The sequence below is a fragment of the Crocodylus siamensis genome, chromosome 6, assembly GCF_052110815.1.
Source record: "Crocodylus siamensis isolate JL-2025a chromosome 6, ASM5211081v1, whole genome shotgun sequence".
Lineage (NCBI taxonomy): Eukaryota > Metazoa > Chordata > Crocodylia > Crocodylidae > Crocodylus > Crocodylus siamensis.
Genome location: NC_143400.1, coordinates 56,768,874 through 56,789,171, shown reverse-complemented (window position 1 = coordinate 56,789,171; position 20,298 = coordinate 56,768,874). Strand labels below are relative to the sequence as shown.

The following is a 20,298-nucleotide window of genomic DNA, read 5'->3' as shown; positions in this document are numbered from 1 at the left end:
TTCTACTACTATCAGTTAATTTAACCCCTTTTGTTTTCAAGCATCTTACATTATCAGTTCCTGATTTCTAGTGCATCTTATGCTAGCAGATCCTGATATAGGGCATCCTATAGCAAGGCGTCAGTATCTTTTAGGCAAGGCTTTCAGTTGCTTTGTTGCACTGCCCAGGATTTCTTTCTTACTTTTCAACCTAGAGACCATGGTTATCATATGAGCTCAATCACTTTTATTTTTATTTCAGGTTATGAGGAGAAAGCTATGGAGCATTTAAGTCTTAATATTAGAGGATCAGGTTAACAAACTTCTATATTGGGTAGCATCCAGCTCAGTATAGTCCAGGTTAGATGTGTGCATTGCAGATGCAATCTTTAAAGGTTTGTAGTAAGAAGAATCTTAAAACATTTTGTTCTTTGTAAAAGACCAAGGCCTTGGTAATTGGCTTCAGAAATTGTATGGGGAATGAGATCATAGTAATTGAAGTGACCCAAGTGGAAATTAGTTTGGTGGCCAGCACTTCAGTTTTCAGTTGGGGATGACTTGCTGTCTATCCCAGAAATGTCTGGGACATTGGGGCTGCATACTGTGATTAGTTCTCTAAAAATGTGCAAATCTAGTCTGGCAGCTTGTCTGCAGCAAGACTGTAGAGCAGCGATTCCCAATCGGTTCCATGGCACCCTAGGGTGGAGCAAGATCTTTTGAAGGTGTCTCAAGGTGTGAGGAGATAAGTGTACAGCAGGGGTGGACAATTATTTGGGCTGGAGGGCCTCTTAAGTTTTGAGTTGTTGAGGAGCGTGTGCACTCTCTCTTGCACATGGTGCTGGGCAAGGTCAGACTCCATCTCCCAGGCTACCGCTTTGTTTCAGGTATGCAGGCAGGGCTGCTTCCACCCAGCGTCCCCCATGGTATACTGAGAGATGGAGTCCAGCCCTGCAGACCCTGTGCGGGCCAAACTCCCATCTCCCAGGCTGCCGTGCTTTGATGGATGGGTGGACAGGGCTGCTTGGGCCCAGCATCTGCTGTGGTACCAGCTGAGGCCAGAACCAGACCCGCTACCCATGCCAGCTGCCAACATTGGGGCCCAAGTGTGACTTTCCCAACCATATTTTGCCCATCTCTGGCTATTGCCCCCCTCACTGTCTGGCCCCTCTGCAAGGAGGTAAACACTTCAATAAATTAGTTTTTGAAATGGGGTGCTGCTCAATTCGCATAAATTATGGAGGCCTCAAATCTAGATTAGAGAGATCACTCTAGACCAGGACATTTCAGTGCTACATGTTAGAGGTGAGGGACCTTTTCTGGTGGATGGTGCATGTAAGTTATGCAGTTCTCTGGCTTTCACTTTTTTTGCTCTCTACAGCAAGTGGACATTTGTTCAGAATAGGTAGATTGACTACAGAGACAGTCTCCTTGGCTTTCTGCAAGCTGTGTATATAGCTAAAAGTCTTGAGTTATTTACTACAAATAACTGAAGTCTAGCAGCTGCTTGACTGGCTGCAGTTACTAGTGAGTTCTTGTAAAAACTGAACCTGAATAAGGGTTTGAGACTCAGAATGTATGCTGAAGCTTCATTGTACAGCTGTACGCTGCTAAAATATCTTCAGTGGAGAATTAATGTGTTTTGTTTTGCAGTTTCTTCAATTTAAAAGGATGTATTTTTTAAAGTTGTCCAGTGGTTTATAAAGCTATTTTGGGGACTTTAATTTGTAATTAGGGAAAAAGTACTGCTGGCTTCACCTATCTGAATTATCCAGAAAATTGGACAAATTCTGTCCTCCTAAACTTAGACTCGTAGCACAATTCATACAGTCTTTGGATATCTTCTAGACCCGACTGAATTTCTCTTTCTTTCCTTGCCCACACTAGTACCCTTCCTCATCCATCTTACTACCTTGCCTAGCTGTTCTTCTGAATAAACAATGAGTTTTTCTGAGACCTTGGTCTCAGAAACTCTAGTGTTGCTCCATGAATTGGGTGTAGTTGTATTGAGCTTCTATGTCTTCATAAAAATAGCTGATGATATTTTAAGAATTGTGAAATCCTGACACTTCTAACATTTTTCTTTTGGTCAGCAGTGCACTGTTGTAAACAAATAGGTTTACCGCCATCACTAAAAGGAAATCTAATTTACTCTCTTCCCTCTTTCTTCACCCCTCCCCACATGCACACATTGTCAACTTTTTTGTGCTGCTGTCAATTTAAACAGTGAAATTATTTTTTGTCAGACCGTTTTCTTACCGCACTACCCACTTCTTGTAATTGCAGTGTTTGGATTACCAGAGAATTTAAAAATGGAATATCCTTGCGGGGATTTAATTGTGGAAATATTTCCAGCATTTACTCTGAGATTTAAAAAAAACAAACAAACAAAAAAACCTTACATGCAATGAGTGGTCTAACAGGGAGTCTTTGTCATCTGGCAAATACTTCTGGTTGCCATGTTAAAAGTATGGGTCTTGTGTATATTCCTTGGACACTGCTAACCTTAACCATAGAGTAAAATAATACGGCCCACTTATTATTTTGATGTCTAACAGCCTTGTGCCCATATAACTTACCTGTAACAGGTTTCATCTTCCCCAATGTTTGCTTAAATTTCCAGCTCTTACACTAGCACTGATATAATTCCTCCTGTTGGTGCTGGAAATGTTAGTCCAGCCTATAGAATATCTGAATGGCTCAGTGGTTACAATTCTGGCTCTCTGTCCATGATGGTATTTCCATCTGTGGAGTTGCACCTTTGCTAATGCAGCAATGAGAGGTAGTTAAGCAGAAATGTTAGACTACACATCTCTGATAACTTGTCACTTGCTGTGTTCTTGATTGGCCAACTGTAGAAACTTAACTTGTCAAACTAGGTATTTTCCTTCTCACATCATTGCCAGTAATAAAGTTTCTGTAGGAAGAAGTAGGCCCTGGCTGTTATTATATAACTTCATTGCCTTCACTGAGATGGTTAAGAGAGCAACAATGATGATTTTAAGGTATTAATTGAAAACAGAACAAGCAAACAATAAATAGGCTCCTTTTTGTTCCTTAAGTGGGCAGATACTTTTTTTTTTTTTTTTAAATATGCAGTGGGGTCAAATCTATTGCATCACAAAAGTACAGTTTTCATGTGGTAATTTTTCCTTCTTGGCAGATCCGTAGCAAGGTACCAGTCATGCAGTCTTTAAATCGATAGGGTTTTACATGGGGACTCGGAATCCTCTTGTATAGACTGCACTATAGGATCAGAAGCTATGTCATGACATCTCTGGTGAGAGGTAAGGTTAATAGGCTACATGAGGAATATGTTGGCAAAGCTGATAAGACGTGGTAAAAGTACAGTTAAAAATACTTTTCAGATTTTAGAACATGTTCTGTAGGGTACTCTGTGTGAGTGCTGAATTCATCCTTCACAAAGCAGCTTGCAGACATTGAAAGGAATTGGAAGAAGTGTATTTTAAACTTCTTTGTAGAAACCATTGCTTACAGTCTGCTTGATGACAGTGTTGGTAAAGATTTGATCCCATAATAAGGATCGTTCACTGTGACCTGCATTTGAGTAAAATTACTTGTGGACATAAGTTATTGCAACTTTCTTTGTGGGGGTTAAAATTTAAATAAACTATGTACCGACTGGGCTTTTAGGGAGGAATAAGTTGGCTTTTCCCCCCCTGTAAAAACCATTCTGTATTGGGAGATATTATGGCTTTTGTTAATGCACAAATAGGAAAGGTTTGTCCCCAAATTTAAAGTCTGTCAGGAGTGAAGGCAGCATGATAAGTGCTAATTAGAGGTGGCTTTGCTGGCAGCTTACAGAGCATCTCTTACTAAACTGTAGTTGCTGGCCATCTATTAATGGCATGCCAGCATCGTGAATACAAAGAAGAGACTGTTTCTTTCACAGTATTTCTGTTAGCTATCCTGTTAAATCGGCAAGCCAGGAAACAAAAAAACTAATGATGGAATTTGCCTTGTACATGTGTACAACACGTGTTTTCTATTAAAATGGACATTGGTCTCATTTATGCTATTTGGAATGGCAGCTGACCTGTTTAATAAATAAAGCTTTTCTTGTCTGCACAGATTATAATGCTTACCACCATCTAATATTTGAATTCTTTGCTCACAAATTCTGTGTATTGAATACCAGTTTTAGGATAAGTGAGTTTTGATAATATGATTCATGTTTAAAATTCAGAATTATTTTATTTAAATAAATCCATTTTTTCAGGACCTGGTGTTCTCCTAGTACTTAAATACCTGTTCAGTGAGTTGTAACTGCAGTTAGGAATTATATCCAACTGAAGTACTTAAGTGGTTGTAGATTTTTTTTTTTTTTTTTTCCATCCAAACTGGTAGACGGCCAATGAACCACTGGTCTACAAAAAACTTTGTAGCCTTACTCTCTTCTCTTTATTGTAATTAAAAAAAAAATTGAACATTTCTCTCCCCTTTTCTACTCTGTGACAGGGCAGGTGCAAAACCTGGGTTATTCTGTGTTTTGCAGAAAGCTAACCTAAATAAACAAGGTGATACGATTTTTTTCAGTGGAGGTTTTGATCTGGCTCAGATATTTCCTTGCAACTGGAATGTTGCAGCTTTGTGCTATTATATGATAATAAAAATAGTGTTTTTGTGTTGGCAGAGTTGAAAGAAATGTTGAAGGAGCATAAAATAAATATAAGGTACTGGAACTAACTATGCTAAAACTATTGTAATAAGCTTTTAATTTTGACCTTTTGGTGGCTCTTTAAATTGTTTACTGTACAGGAGGTCAACCTGCCACACATCAGGTCCTGTTTGTGGCATGTAGCAGATCAGGGAGGGCACAGACAGCACAGTGGCAGATAGGGCAAGGAGCTGAAAGAAGAGCAGCAGGGCAGAAAGCAGAATAGCAGGTTGGGCAAAAGAAGGGATCCTTGTGGTCCTCTAGAAGGGTTTAGGGTTAATTTGTGTCATGCCTGCCAGAAAAATTGGCCCCTACTGGTTTACTCTACTTAGCAGTAAGAATAATCTGTCAAGTATTACCTAGAATCTCTGTTTTGTTGGCGAAAGATAATGTAGGAAAGTATATTCAGGCTTAAAGTGTTTCTGCAGTGGTCTGTCTGTCTCTGTGTGTTGATAACTCATCTGAGCACTGAGTAAACCTGCTTTCCTATATCAGAAAGTTCTTTTCACTTTTGAAGTTTATTGTTGAATAAAGTAATTGGCTGGTATGGTATTTTCTTGAATATAGTGAGTCTCGTTTCTCAGTGATACAGGTGTTTTTGGAGAGATGAGTATGAGGACAAAAACCCAGTCTCCATAATATTCATTTAGGGTTCTGTGAATTTCTTCTTTGTAGACTGGAAATAGAGACACCAACATTGAAAACTAATAAAATGAGGTGTTCTTATTTTTCCCATTTTTATAAAATGTTTTGTACCTTAAAAAAAATTAAGATCTAAACTCTGGTTTGGTTGTCTCTTAGAAAGAAAGTAGATTTAGATATCCATTTGAAGCTCAGGATGAGAAAAAGTGACAGTTTTTTTCATAAATGTGTATCAAGGTCTGAACAAGCAACTGTAGCAGCCTTTAGCTCATCTTACTGGCTCAGCTTGCACACTTCCGTTTTAAGAGCATTTAATGTTTGAGCAGTGTTTTTTTGTGCAGCTTATTTATGACTTTCATAAGTTACACAGATCTTTCCTTGTCTTTCATAAAAATACATAACAAGTATCTATGGTATTTCCATCCTAACATTTCTCCTCTACATCTGCCAGCATATATTAATGTGATATGGTATTATAAAAATTTTTCAGTGAAAAGTACCTTTTATTTTTAAAGGTACTGAAAAAAATGCTAGTATTTTGGCTAAAGCACAGATGAAGAGAGGAAATCTGGGCTCTGAGCCCAGCTCCGTCACTTCCTGTGTTGTTTTGGCAGGTTACTTAATCACTGAGGATTGAGTATGCTCTGACATGCTGGTTTTCCACCAGGTTGGACTAGACAAATGTTGCATATCAATCAATGCCCATGATTCAGTTACCTTGTCCTGTTGAAGAGAGGGGTAGTTAGTAGGTGTGTGCAAAATAGGCTGTATTTGATTTGGATTTGGCCCAATTTGGGGGGGACAGTGATTTGGATCACTGTCCTGATCTGATTCAGCCAAATCGGAATCTGAAGATTCAATGCTGATTCGGAGAATCAGCAGTTCGGCCATAGACACGGCTTTAAATGTTTTTTCTACATACCTCAAGGTACCAGGCACGGCTCGTGAATGCTGAGATGGTGGGGCGGATGGAGCATCCCACAGGAGTGCAGAGGACCCCCCTGCATGCTCAGCAGAGGACCCAGAAGTAGTTTCGGTCTACTTCTGGGTCTGCTGCCAGGGGACACCCCCGCCCCCCCCTTCCCCCCCGCTAGGCAGTTGGCTGCGAAGGGACCCTCAGTGCCCCCCCAGACCCAGGAGGCACCAGTCACCAAGCCGGGGGGAGGAGGGGGTTGGTCCTCTGCACACTTCACAGCAGACCTAGAAGTGGACTGGAAGTGCTCTTGTGGGGCACTCCATCTGTTCTACTATCTCAGAGTTCACGAGCCTGGTCCCTTGAGGTATGTTGAAAAAAGTTTAAAGCTGTGTCTGTGTCTGAATCATTGAATCTCTCTGATTCAGAGGGTGCCAATTTGATTTGGAGAGATTAAAGAGTCTTCTGATTCAATTCGGATTTGGAGATTCAGCCGCCAAATCAAGCCAGATCTCTGCCGGATAAAATCGGCAATCAAAGCTTCCCACGGCCCTCTTAGTTAGCTGCCTGAAACAGGTAATATTTGCATAAATCTTGAGACTTAACCCCCAAACACTTGTATAATGCTTTTACTGCTAAAGAACAGCATGCTCTGGATGACCGATAATTTGTATGCAAAAAAAGAGAGAAGTTAGTTTATGCTGCACATGACTTTCATTGAAGTCAATCAGAGACTTCAACATAAATGCTACAGTTTATCAGTGAGGTGTATGGGCAATTCAGTTTTATGTTTTGCATCTACATCAATGATAAGAGGCAAATACTTGCGTGTCAGTAACATGCAAAATCCGAATAGCTTTTCTTCAGAATCATAGGCAATTAGAATTGGAAGGGACTTCAGGAGGTCATCTGCTCAACCCCCCTGCACAAAGCAGGACCGTCCCTATCTGGAACATCCCAGCCAAAATGCACTGAATACACTGTTATTTCTTTTAATTCTCTTTCTTCTATCTGCTTATATTTAAAAATAAAACTAGTCTAGTTCGCATTAGAATGGGATTATTTTGGATAAAGTGTCAAAGCATCTGAAACCACATTATTTAAGTATTAAATTTAACTGCATTTGTGCTGACACTTTACTTTGAAAATCACTTAAAACACTTGGATTGTCATCAGAGTCTGATTAGTATAAATGAATTCTTGTACTCTTCCCTAATTTAAATTTCTGCAAACTTTGCAGATTAATGGCTTGAACTTGCTAAAAGTTTAGATCAACAATAAAAGGCTCATTTGTAGTTCGACTTTTGTCTTATGGAACTTTTTTAAATCTTGGTTTTCTTATCCTTTCCCTCCCTCTTCCAGCCCTCAACTCCCTTGTGCATTTGCACATGTAGTTACATTACAACATTCAAGTTCTAGTTGGAAGAAGTCCCAAATAAAATAATGGAGAAAACCTTGAAAGGGGGAAACATGTTTCCTAAATCTTTCTGAGGTATAGGACTTTTTATCACTATATATGAGCTGAGTGTAATTATCATCAGCATAATGCTGATTTTTATATGTTTTTGTGGCTATAAAAGAAACGTTTTTATTTTTACTAGTAGCTTCATTTGTAATGAAGATATGTAAAGTTCATAAGGTAAGTTAATACCCTGTTGTATACCCCCTACATACATAGGCTGTTGTAGAATTTGTCTGCCAAAGTATTTATGTACCTCTCACTGTACAGTCTGCATGCTAATTTTGAAATCTCTTCAATATTTAATGCACAAACACTCTTTAGTATGTTGAGGCTCTTAATCTTTCAGTGATATTATAGTGACACAGATTACTGAAAATAGAAGGAAAAAATTCTTGACACAGTTTCTATTTTTAAAACTTGGAAGGGAATTCTTTTTAGGATAATCTTAGTCAGAAAGGGCTGATTCGCTCTTGGGATCAGTAACAGGATTCCAGCACATAGCTAGTTTTAAATGTAGCCCAGCTGAAGATGACTAAAGGTTATGATTATTCTCTGTATATCCTTAATTGACTCTGTGAATAAATAGTGCCCTGTAGTTTCATGAAGTTTGCAATACAAATTGTAATCACAGTTTCCATTAATTCCCTGCAGAAGGAAGGGATCAGTGTTAGATACAGAAACAAAACCTCTTTTGCGTGAAAACTAGATCAGGTCTCCTGCAAGAAAGTTTTAACTCTTTGGAAAAAACCTTGGCCTGGTTTGGAACATTTTTGGAACATAGTCAAGTAATGTTAGCAGGCAGATAAGAGCTGTTGAATAAGGCAGCAATACTTATAAGAGTCATTTCCAGTGTTGAGAAGCTTTTAGGTTTCTAGCAAGAACAAACAAGTTTTGACGGCACTTTGCAACTGTCTGTGGGCCCTGCATGCACAGCCTTCAGATAAGTGAGCGCTAGCGCCATTAAATTCAGTGGGTATTCAGCAGGTATAATCAAAATTGATGCTCTTGAAGGAAAACTCTTAATAGATGTTCAGAAAATCACTATTTTCCCTTTGCAACCTTCAAAACAAAGTGGAGTCCTTGAAATAAATGAAGATATGTAAAAATAGCTCTTAAAATATTGTGCCCACCTACTTTATTTGCCTCCTCTCCCTTTGCTAAATGTAATGCCACATGTATTGTCTCTGAATCCATATACCCCATAGTTTTATAAATGAGATTTTTAACAGGTTTTTTTTTTTCTTTAATCAGGCATATGCCAAACATTACAAGAGGAAGGTTGAGACACTAGGTTGTCTTCCAGAGTAGATTGTGTTCTTGTGCAGTTCTGCTATGGTCAGTTACTTGTTTTGTCAGTAAGTATATTTACTCTAAGCAGTTAAATTAATGGAGAGAAATTGATTTGTGTCTTTCATTGAAGTACAAGTGATAACTGCAGTATTGTTGTACAAGTTGAAAGCACAGGCATCCTCTTTCTGACTATGATATTGTGTCAATTTGTATGCATCTAGTTGAGTATTAACTTTTTCTGTTTCTGTCGTGACTTTAAACTACAGTAATCTTCCTCCTTTTTGCAGATGTGGAGGCACTGTTGGGGCCATTCTGACTTGTCCGCTAGAAGTTGTGAAAACACGGTTGCAGTCCTCTTCTATAACGGTCTACATCTCTGAAGTTCACCTCAACACTGTGAGTGGTGCTAGTGTCAATCGAGTAACTAGAGTTTCCCCTGGACCTCTCCATTGTTTGAAGTGAGTACCACATGCATGTTTCTTGTTTCACATACCCTCTTTCGTTTTCCAGAGGGGATTATTTTCCTTTGTGGCAATATTACAAAATCTTAGAAATAGCGCTTTCTAGGGGAGAGCTGATTTTGTACAGTTGTTGAATGTGATAATGTTAATCACAACTCTACGTGCAGTTATTCAAATGTAGCATTTGGATATGTTTTGGGGTAGTAAGACTGAACTGGTACTTCAGCCCCAAAAGAAGGCCCACCAAAGGATGGCATTGATTAAGTAATCGGTTCATTGTCATGAAATTCTGTTTCCGTGTAGTTGTTCATCAGCTTTTGATGATCAGAGAACTCTGGATCAAGAGAAGAGTCAGCAAACTTATTCCCTCCAGGATCTCAAGTCCAGCACCCAAAAAGTGAGAGAGAAGCAGTTATGGTCTTGGTTAGGACATCACATTGGGACTCTGGAAAAGTCAGTGATAGAAACCAGTTCCCTAGGAGTTGGCTGCCTTAGCCCTAAAACCACATTCCTGCTCCTGCAATTCTTTTCTTCACAGCACACATTCCTACTTCATCAACAAAATCAGCCTCCTTTGCTTTACAACCCCATTCATTCCCACTGTGGGTTCATCTTGTGTACTGAATGAGGCAGGGGTCCTGTTGAGCATGGATCTTTGATCAGGAAGAATAGGAGGGGGACTTTTTTTCTTCTTCCAAGAGCAGATGTTTTTCCCCCTCTTTTGTTGGAAATAGTCTTCATATTTATGAATGAGAATTGTTGTTTCTACCTGTGCAATAGTGTGATTTTTAAACTTCGCTTATTTGGAAAAATGAAGAAGTGACACCCATTTAGAGAGTCCCTTGTGCCTGTTGATCACCTTAGCTGTCCAGCCATGTTCTTTTTCTGGTACTGTTCCAGGCAGCATTCCTTGGCAATTGCAGAGAAACTCAAGTGGTTGTAAACCTGATCCCCTGTGTTGCCTTGCCCTGCACAGAATTTCTGTGCATGGGTCAGTGTTAGATCTTTGGGAAGCATAGTATCTAGACCAGGAAGGTTTCATATTTAACATAAAAGTAAGACTTCTGATGGGATGCATTGGGTGAAACAACTTGGCACCCAAAGTCTGAACTCAACCTTTGCTTAGCAGAGTAGGTCTTTAATCAAATGGTGGTGGTTTTGCATGAATGTTAGTAGTATTCAAATTTGACTGTTACAGTTTTACAATTGTTGTTTGTGCAATAACTAGCACTTCTGTCCTGGCTAGTGATCTGTGCAAGAGAGGTAAAATCCTGATCCTAATAGGGGAATCAATAGGGGTCTTACCCTGGAGTACTGTTATTAATGGCACAGCATCCTCTGCAAGGGGTGCTGTTGACTTCCAAGTCTGGATTTCAGAGAAGTCTTTTGAAATGAGAAGTGGGTAACAGCAGTTTTGTGGCTTCTACTCTCAGAAGGTGAGAAGGTGGATGAGAAAGTGTTGATTAAGTGAGGGGTAGGAGGGAGGCTTCTGTTGGTCCCAGAAAGTATTTGCTCCAAGGCTGATGTAAAAATGTGCTTGAAAGCAGTGGAAATGTACTACCATCTGTTTTAAGAAGCAAGCCCTGAAGAGCTTATTAGTTCTGCACCCCCTGCCAAGAGCAGTAACTACAACATAAGAACTAGACTGGTAGCTGGCTGTTCTGAGGATGTGAAAACCTCTCAGACTTCGCAGTAGGAATAGCTACTGTACAGTTGTGGACAGTAGTTCTATCAGTATACAGGAGCCATACGCTGGCATAGCTATTCACTGAGGGAGGAGGAATATGCTGTGCAGATCTGGAGTATGTAATTGTTTACTGACTGCATCTGCTGTGTTGCACCTTAAACCAGATAATTGTATATTGGGGGGAAGGTGGGCTAAATGTTTTTCTTTTGACTAAAATAGTTTCAGATAAAATTTACTAAGCAGCTGTATGTGCTTTCTGAAGCAAACCCATTCTATACAATGTTTCTAAAATAAAACATGATGATATTCTTGGATAGAAGTGTGCATTTCATTGGACCATCCAGCCACAGGGTGCTGATTTTACATCACAGCGCCTATCAGAATGGTTAGGTGAACTCTCTTTGCAGTAAAACTTCCTGTTAGCTACTCCATGTGGCCCAGGACTCGCCATCAGTATTGTTTCTTGGTTCAGGCAGCAGATGTATCACAAAAATCTTGAATGAAGGTATAGCTGTTTGCCTTTTGGTAGCAACTCTTATCTGTCTTTAATTTAAATAATGCAGGTGAGGCTGCAGGAGCCAGCTGTACAAATTTTAATGCCATTGACTACTTCCTGAGTGCTCACTGGTAACATGTTCTTTTTACATTTTGTTTCTTTCAGAGTTAATCTCATTTACTTTGCTTTCAGCAATTGAGTGCCCTTCTGCATATATACATTACACAAGCTCATTTCTCTTTAGAATGGCATGTTTTAACCAGTCCAGTTCCACATATAATAAAATCTAAGAGCTGTTGCCAAAGTTGAAATGGAATGAATTGTTAAAAAGTAGCTTAAATTCAAGTATAATAAGAACTAGAATAATTTTTTTTACATTTAGATGTAATGCTGAACAGTTGCACATTTCCTAGTCTATCAGATTTCCTCATTGTCTGTGTAAGACTTCTACATTGCAGCTAGAGAAGGAAAGGACAACTCCCACACCCCACTCCAACCCCTCCCACCTACACGCACAAGATGGTGGGTATGGTAGTTGGGGGGGGGGGTAGTGGGAAGAAACGTACACACACACACTAAATAACTAGGTGCCAATTGCGCAATAAAATCCTCCTCCTTTCTTAGTTTATATCAGTGATGGTAATAGATGTCTGAGTTATCCACAGCAACCCCTAAAAGTTATCCTATGTTACATACTCTTACTTTCAACCAAAATATTTTAGTAGTTCAAGAATAAGTCAGTTGTTTAAAAGAAAAAAGCAGTTAAAACCTAGGTTTTAGCACTGTTTGTCCAATGGCAGCCTTTTTCACTGTGGGTGAGTCTGTTAACAAGTAATTGTATTTAGATTTCCTGACTATAGCTCTCTGTTATTGTTTCCTTCTTCAGATAAAGGTCTGAATAAAACCCACAAAAACATTATTAATAGAAAAGGACATTCAGCTTTTTAAGTGATAAATTTCCAGACATCCTAATTCCTGGAGCATCCCTTTCAGTATAGACAAGCTCCAGGTGAGGCCAGTCATACTTCAGACTTATATTCTGAAATCTGCTGGTGACTTGAGAGGTGGTTTTACTACATGCAGTTTCAGGTGAGCCGTTCTCTCCTCCACTATAGGTTGTGAAATTACATCTAATTTTTTCAGCTGTGGGATGTGGACGAGTGCTCTTGTGCAAGAAGCACAAGAGCAACTGATCATAAAAAGCCCTCCCATTATATGGAATGCACACGCATCTGTGTATATTCTACATAATAAAAAAAAAAAAAATCAAATGATCACAAATGTTCAAAATGCTGGTTTTCAGAATACTTTGAAATCCCCTAGAACACTGACTTAGATGTATGTGTATATTCAGACTAATCAGTTTAAACTTCTCTAAACAGTTTACGCAACTATGAAATTTGTACAATTGACTGACTCTGCTGTCATTAACCTGTATATCTTTTTGAACAAGGAATATGCCTGAAAAATACTGTGTGTATTGGATGGCTTATCTAAGCTGATAAGCTTGGAGTCCTACATTGCAACATCCAGTTGAGTGGTTAAAATTTCTTCTTGCAGTGGTACTGATATCCTCTCTTTTTTTCCTCTGTATCCAAAGCTGGAATTTTATAATCAAGGCTTAAGCTTTTAGATACATTTTCTGTAGGGCCAACAATGTGCACGTTCAACAAAACCTTATTGTATCCAGGCATCTTGGAACAAACCCTGTGCTGAGATTCATCACATGTAATATAGACTACTTTAAAAAAAAAAAAAATTACACCTCAGTGGAACAAGTATTCCAAATCCTTTAATGCTGACGATAGTAAATTGAAAGTACTGTGTTAATGCTCAGTATAAAGCTTATTAAGCTAAAGTGTATGTTTCTTATTCCTTTGTCTATCCTCTTAAAAATGTCTAGTGGCCTTTGTTCACCCCCACTGTTCCCAGAACTGTAAGGTTACTAGTCTCAACCCTGCAAAATGCTGCACATCTTATTCCTGATCCAGCAAAACTCTTACACACTTACTTAAGCTTAAGCATGATTAGTCTGTGTGGACACAATAAGTTACTCATGTGATTAAGTTCATTATATACTAAAGTGCTTTGTGGATTGGAGTGAGAATACTTGTGCCTGGTAAGGAGTCAAGCTATACAAAACAAGGGCTCCAATTTTACTTGGATTTACAGTTGGTAACTTCCATAGGAATGCATAGGATGAAAAACTAAGAAGAAATTGATCCCTTAACAGCTAAGCCTTAATCCTGCAGAGTGGTTGGGAAGAGATGGGGCTACTTCAGTACATGCCCTGTCTAGCTGCATTTGTTGTGAGGGAGTTCCCAGATCAAAAGGAATAATGTGTCTGGAAACTGTATTTTAGGATAGGGGTCAAGAACTGGACCTTCACTTGTGTGTCTTACAGTTTGATAAATCTTTTGAGTGACAGTAGAATTTTTCATGAGACTTAGATTCCTCTAAATCTTATGTTGGGTACAGGGAAGAATTGGAGAAAGGTGCAATAAAATTGAATGTTTGTTCCTGCCTTCTGAGAACAAATGTGAATCTATAGTACAGCAGATGATCCAGTTCTAAGAATGATTATTAATGTGTTGTATTTACTATGAGAACACTGCTTGCCAGAAAAAAACATTACGCATGGGTGATCCCTGTGACTTAGATGGTTAAATCTGTTAAAATGACAAAATTAGTAGTTTGTTTATTTAAAAAAACCCAAAAAACTATAGTACTGTGTACTGCAGTTATCCGCTTTTAATATATAGTTTTGGTTTGGTTTTTCTGTTACAACTTCTTTTGTGTTTGTTTTTCAGGATGATCCTGCAAAAGGAAGGTCCTCGTTCTCTCTTTAGAGGGCTAGGTCCTAATTTGGTAGGCGTTGCTCCTTCCAGGTAAAATAAAAATGCCTGTTTGATAGGTGAAATGACTCTGCCATATGTTAGACATTTGAACTATATTGAGTGTTTTTGTGGAACAAGGTAATATCTACATTTGTAGTAGTAGTAGTATTATTCTTTATTATTTTTTGCATAACATAGAGCATTAGTTTATAACTTTTAGCTGTGGGCTGGGAGAAAGTCTAACTAGAATTTAAAAGGCTGGGGCCTAAAGTGTCTTTTAAGTCCACTTGACTAATTCCCCTGAAAATGCTGAGGAATACTTTGGTATACTTGCCTCAAATTGTGTGTGCTCTCAAAAGTGATTTTAAATTTCTCTCTCTAAGTGGATTCTTCTTTATGGGGTGCTCTGTAATGGTCGGTTAACTCTTCTGAAACTGACAGATGAAATATTATAGCTTGTGTATGTGTGTTTGTTCTTCTTCAGTTTTCACATTAGAGTTGTCTGATTGATAATGTATTTAGCCTTGTGAGTTAGCACATCCTGGCTTTTTTTCCAGTCTTCAGCTTTCATCAAACACTTTGTTTCAATTAAGCTTTTGCTAAGTGACTTTCACAGCAGCTCTTTGTTTGAATAAGCTGTTAAAAAAAAAAAAAAAAAAGTTTTATAACTCATATAGCATATTCAGCTGGGTTCAGATCCCATTTTAAAAATTACATCTCAGAAAGCAAGTACTTTATCATTTTGTTCTGAAGAAAAACATGTTTGCAGAGCTAATCAGATTAACTTAATGTTCTGTTTAATGAAGAACGTGGATATGTATTTTGATGGGGGCTTTTTTGTTTGTTGGGCGGGTTGATCGTGTAGATTTTGTATAACGGTTAAAAGTGTTCAAGTCATTGCTTACCTAATAATAATAATAAGCACATAGATGATCGCAGAAAATAATTTTTTATAGCTATTGTGAGGTTAAAACAACCTTTCTAAAATTTGCATGGTAGTCTGTTTAGATGCTAAAAAACACATTGGTCATTTTTAGTATAATTTTTGATTGAACACAATTTGTAAATACTTGTATAGTTCTTTTGTATTTGGTAAGAAAATTTTGTATGAGTCATTTCAGATAGGTTCAATCAAAAACTGAAAGGAAGAAGTGGGAAGGATCTGTTTCTAGTGTACTATGTAAAACTCACACTCTAAGCAAAGCAACCCAAAAATAAAAAATGGTTCTTTGGATTTCTCTCTTACCTTCTTTCTAAAAAGTAGAACCAGTGTGACAATGTAATATCATTAAAATGAGTATTTTGCCTAGTACAGTCTGGTGTGGCTTTGTTCTGTGTTTTCATAAGTAATAAGACTGCATGTTAGTTAAGCAGGCCATTGCCACACAAGATGACCCAAAAGCTGCAGTTCTCAAGTTCACAATTAAACCCTTCACGCTTGTTATGGCCAGTATAGATTTTGGAGTGTTGCAGAAGGGATGAGATGAATAAACACCACTCCATTCTCCCCCCGCAAATTCTCATTCCCCATACCTCAGGATTCAAGTGCTCGTGGAATTGCAGCTTGAGCTGCTTTCTTTATAGTAATATTTTTGTCATTGTATAGTATCTCTAAATAATGAAGCCAGAGATCTATCTGTTCTACATTAGCAGTGCTTTGTAGCTACATCTAAGTAAGATACAGAATTAAACCTTGGATTTCATTCTGATTTTAGAGCAATATACTTTGCTGCTTACTCAAATTGCAAGGAAAAGTTGAACAGTATTTTTGATCCAGATACCAGTCAGGTACACATGATTTCAGCTGGAGTGGCAGGTAAGAATCTGTAACTTTTTTGCCTTCCTTATTTGAGATGCTTAGCTGTGACTGTGAGGCTGCCATATATGTGAAATAACAGTGCTTGAATGATTCTGATTTCAGTAAATAGACATGTAGGTGACTTGCTTCTTGAGTATGGAAGGCAGCTTAAGAATAAATGCATGGAAATTGAACTTTACATTAATAGGTGTCTGTAGGTGTGTGTGTGAATGATGTATTGTCTAGATGAACTGACATGCTTTCTTTGATATTTTTTGTGAAAATATAAAATATTCACCAAGTTCTAACTCTGAATAATTTAACTGTGCTTTGCAAACTAGAAACAGTGTTGTCTATGCTGAATTTTGGTTCAATAATTTTTAATATATTCTTCTCCCCTTCCCTTGATTTTGTTACTTCTTATGTTTTATATATTTTCGCCTTTTTGAAAGATATTTACAGGTCTTTAAAATATACCTGTCCTCTTCTCAAATGCTAAAACATTTCTAAAGTTTGCTCTCGTACTAAGTAATCCAGTTAACCTTTTTAAACCTTCTTCAAGAAGGAGTAAAGTTGGAAGGTGTGTTTAATTTATTGGATCATTACTTTTGAAAATTTAGATCTGACTTAAGTCTTAGGTCCAAAATAAAATTGACTTGGTGGCTTAAATGTAGTCCTTGGTATATTCTACCATTACAGAGATGCAGTGGAATGGTGCATAGTTGGTCATCTCCATTTGGGAGTAGTAAACCAAAGATGTGAAAGGTCAGGCAAGAGCAACATTGGCAGAGGTGTTGCAGAAACTCATCATCACCTGCTAGTGTAATACCTGCTGCTGACAATATCCCTCATGTTGAGGTGTTTTAAAAAATATCTTTTTTTTTAATGCAAGCTATAAACATTTTAAATTCTCACCACTCAGCTTAAGTATGATAGAAATTGAAATGGTTATTTAACTGAATCGTACATACCAAATTATACAACAAGTATATGATGCTTATATAAGTATGTCAAATGTAGAGTTAGTGTTAATTGTGTTAGATATAGATCAGTAGAAACCTCTGGTATGCCCTAAAGCAGATAATTGACTATGATGGCACAAATAATTTGTTGTCTAGTATAGGAACTTAAACATACATGAGATTCATGGGCATATATTGTAGTGGTGGATACCATAAAAAAAAATCTAGAGGTATATAAATATGAGTAATGTCTCACTTTTTTTCAGAGAATGAATACTACAGCCAATAGGTCAACTGTTGAAAATAGAAAAAAATATGCTAATGCATTTGCTGGAATAATAGTTTTTATGCTACTATATGTTTTTGGTATAAATAATTAAAGGAGGGAATTAATTATCCAATTAAATCCATCTTATTCAATTAACTGCTTCAGGGATCCTTCTTGTATAATGCTACTTTTTCGATTACCTGTGTTCTTTTTCCCCCCAGAATTATAAAGAGATGTAACTTTTCTCTTGACAAAAAACTGAAGACATGGAAATGTATTAGCACTGTCTCTTCTTTTTTTTTTTCTTTTTTTAATTTTTTAACTTGACCACTTTAATCTTTCATCTTGCATAGATTATAATGTTGATTCAGATGACCCTTATCTTTGGAAGTTCCATACTTGTTTCATAGTGAAAGGAACCTGTGCAGATATGTTCAAATAGCAGCTTTCCCTATGCACCTGAAGATGCAGATCCTGATTTGTCAGTGAGTTCTGTGTCTGCACTTTGTTTACCACCTAGAAGGGTGATGCTACATTTTGCATTCATGACGATTGGATGCTGGTTAAATGTCCTTTAAGCTTTAGCTGTTTGCCTCTCTTATGGTTGTACTCAGAGACTTTCATATTGTGCACTAGCTTTAATACTGAGAACGCTTTCCCAATTCTGTAGCTATTTTTTTTCCTTCAGTTTATAACAGGGTAGTAGTGCAGTACTGATGCGCATTTAACATTTAGCTTCACAGTTATACACCTAAAAAAAATGGTTGGTGAAACTGAATGCCCCATGCAGATTCACAGTGAAGGTAGCTATTTTTTTTTCTTTCTTAAAATAGCTTAGCACAATGTTTTCTAGAACTTGCTAAAAGCCATTTACAAGCAAGTTCTGTAAATAATCTTATGATTCTTTGTACTGGGCATTAGTTTGATAATTAATTGAAAGGGTTGTTTTTAAGAATTAACATAGCTTCTGGAAAAATGCTAACCTTGTCATTTTTGTAATTAAATTCTAATAAAGCCTTTAAAAGAATACTAAAATTGGCTTTTAACAATTTTGTCTGCACAATTTTTATTGCTACATAATGTCAATAACTTATGAAGTAAGAGTACGGTGAAATCCCAGGGAGAAAATTACTAGTCTTAGTAAGCACTAACTTATTTGATTCTTGAAACTATTTGATATAAAATCGTTATGATCTTCTTTTATAACTTAAAATTGTGCATTAGCCAGGTGAATTTGTTTTTCCTGCTTCATGGCAAAGCTATCTACTCTGACATTTTTTCCACCCAATTTCCCTGTTTGAGAACTGACTTGCATTATTTAATTAATGTCACAGAGTAATATTTAATTGTTCATATACTATTTACATTAGAAAAATCTAAAACTAAGCACTCAAAGACTACATGTTGCTTTTGAGCTATACAGTCTTTTTTTAAGAAGCCACACAAGGCTGTGAAAAGTAACGTATATCTTTAGTGGTGCACCAATACATTAGTCTCATATTGGATCGGCACAGATATTATTGTCTATCGGAAATCAGCCTCTTGTGTCCAATAATTTGGCTGATAAATGGCTCATGCGGGCACACAGCCGCAGCGCAGCACGTAGGCAGTGAGGAACGTGGCCCAGCAGCTTGGAGAGCTGCATGGAGCTGGTAAGTCTGTTGTGGTGGAAGGGGTGTAGAGGGAGAGGGCAGATCAAGGCCCTTGGGGTGAGGGAGGGAGTAAGGCTGTGGCAGGTGCTGCCCAGCTGGGGCGGGTCGGGCACAGGATGGAGCCACGGCTCATCTGGGGAAGGGAGGTGTCTCCTGCCGCGCACACCGTGGGAACACATGGGGGAGACATGTGCCCCCGAATCTGCACGGGGAAGGCTGGGGCCAGGACTGCACCAGGCTCTTCCTGGCAGGGACTGGGCTGGGCTGTGCTGCTCGGGGCAGGTGGCAGCTGTGCTGGGAGGGAGGTTGGGGGAGCTATGGCAAGTTTTAGGGTGGCTGTAGCACCCCCGCCCCCCCTCCCCCCCCCCCCCCGCAGCCCTCCTCCCAGTGCCACTGCCCACTCTGAACACAGTCTAGCCCCAGCTCTAACCTGTAGTGACAGCCATCCTGCCCCATGCAGACCTGGGGGGCATGCCTCCTCCCCCTGTCCTCTTGGGATGCACGCAGAGGCAGGAGCTGCTGCCCTGTCCCACCCCAGCTGGGCAGCACCTACCTCAGCCCCGCTCTATTCCCTCACCGCGTGGGCCTCAATCTGCCTCCCCCCACCTCCCCTTCCCTTCAGCCACAACAGACTTACCAGCTGGACACCACTCTTCAAGTTGCCGGGCTGATATCAGAAATCAGATTGGTATTGCCCAATATGCCTCCTTAAAAATCAGCTATCAGTATCGGCCCCCAAAATCTCTATTACTGAACCTCTGTATACCTTTAATTAAAGAAAAGCTCAAGGCACTTACCTCTAATTTTCTGTGAATGTAACTTAGAGCTGTGACTCATGAAAAGAACCTTATTTGTGGCACAGTATGTAATGTGTTAGTAGCTATTTAAGTAGTCAGATTAAAAACGTATTGTTTTTGTGTCCCATACTTCTGAGCAAGTATCTGAAGCTAGACTTGGACCTTATACTTAAACAAAGTGTGGAAGAATTCTAATGCCCGTAGTATTTTTTTTGGAAGAAGTTGAGCTACCTCTTTCATTGAAGAAAATGTAAAAGTATGCTTATTCTCTTTCTTGCTCTCTCTTCACAAGATGGAGTAACTCCCTCATTCAGGTCAATAGTAGTTATTCTTATCCTGTGGAGGGAGTCTGTACTCTCATTTTCTATTAGTTATATGT

At 38.6% G+C, this 20,298-nt stretch overlaps 1 protein-coding gene across 1 annotated transcript in view; it reads left to right on the top strand.

The window, feature by feature from the left end:
- The window catches only part of SLC25A36 (solute carrier family 25 member 36), a 43,369-nt gene that overhangs the window by 4,007 nt on the left and 19,064 nt on the right, over positions 1–20,298 (top strand). The window contains exons 2-4 of the mRNA XM_090051070.1: positions 9,249–9,419; positions 14,416–14,493; positions 16,158–16,258. Of these exons, the coding sequence (XP_089907196.1) occupies positions 9,249–9,419; positions 14,416–14,493; positions 16,158–16,258 (350 nt within the window). The remainder of the gene's footprint in view (positions 1–9,248; positions 9,420–14,415; positions 14,494–16,157; positions 16,259–20,298) is intronic.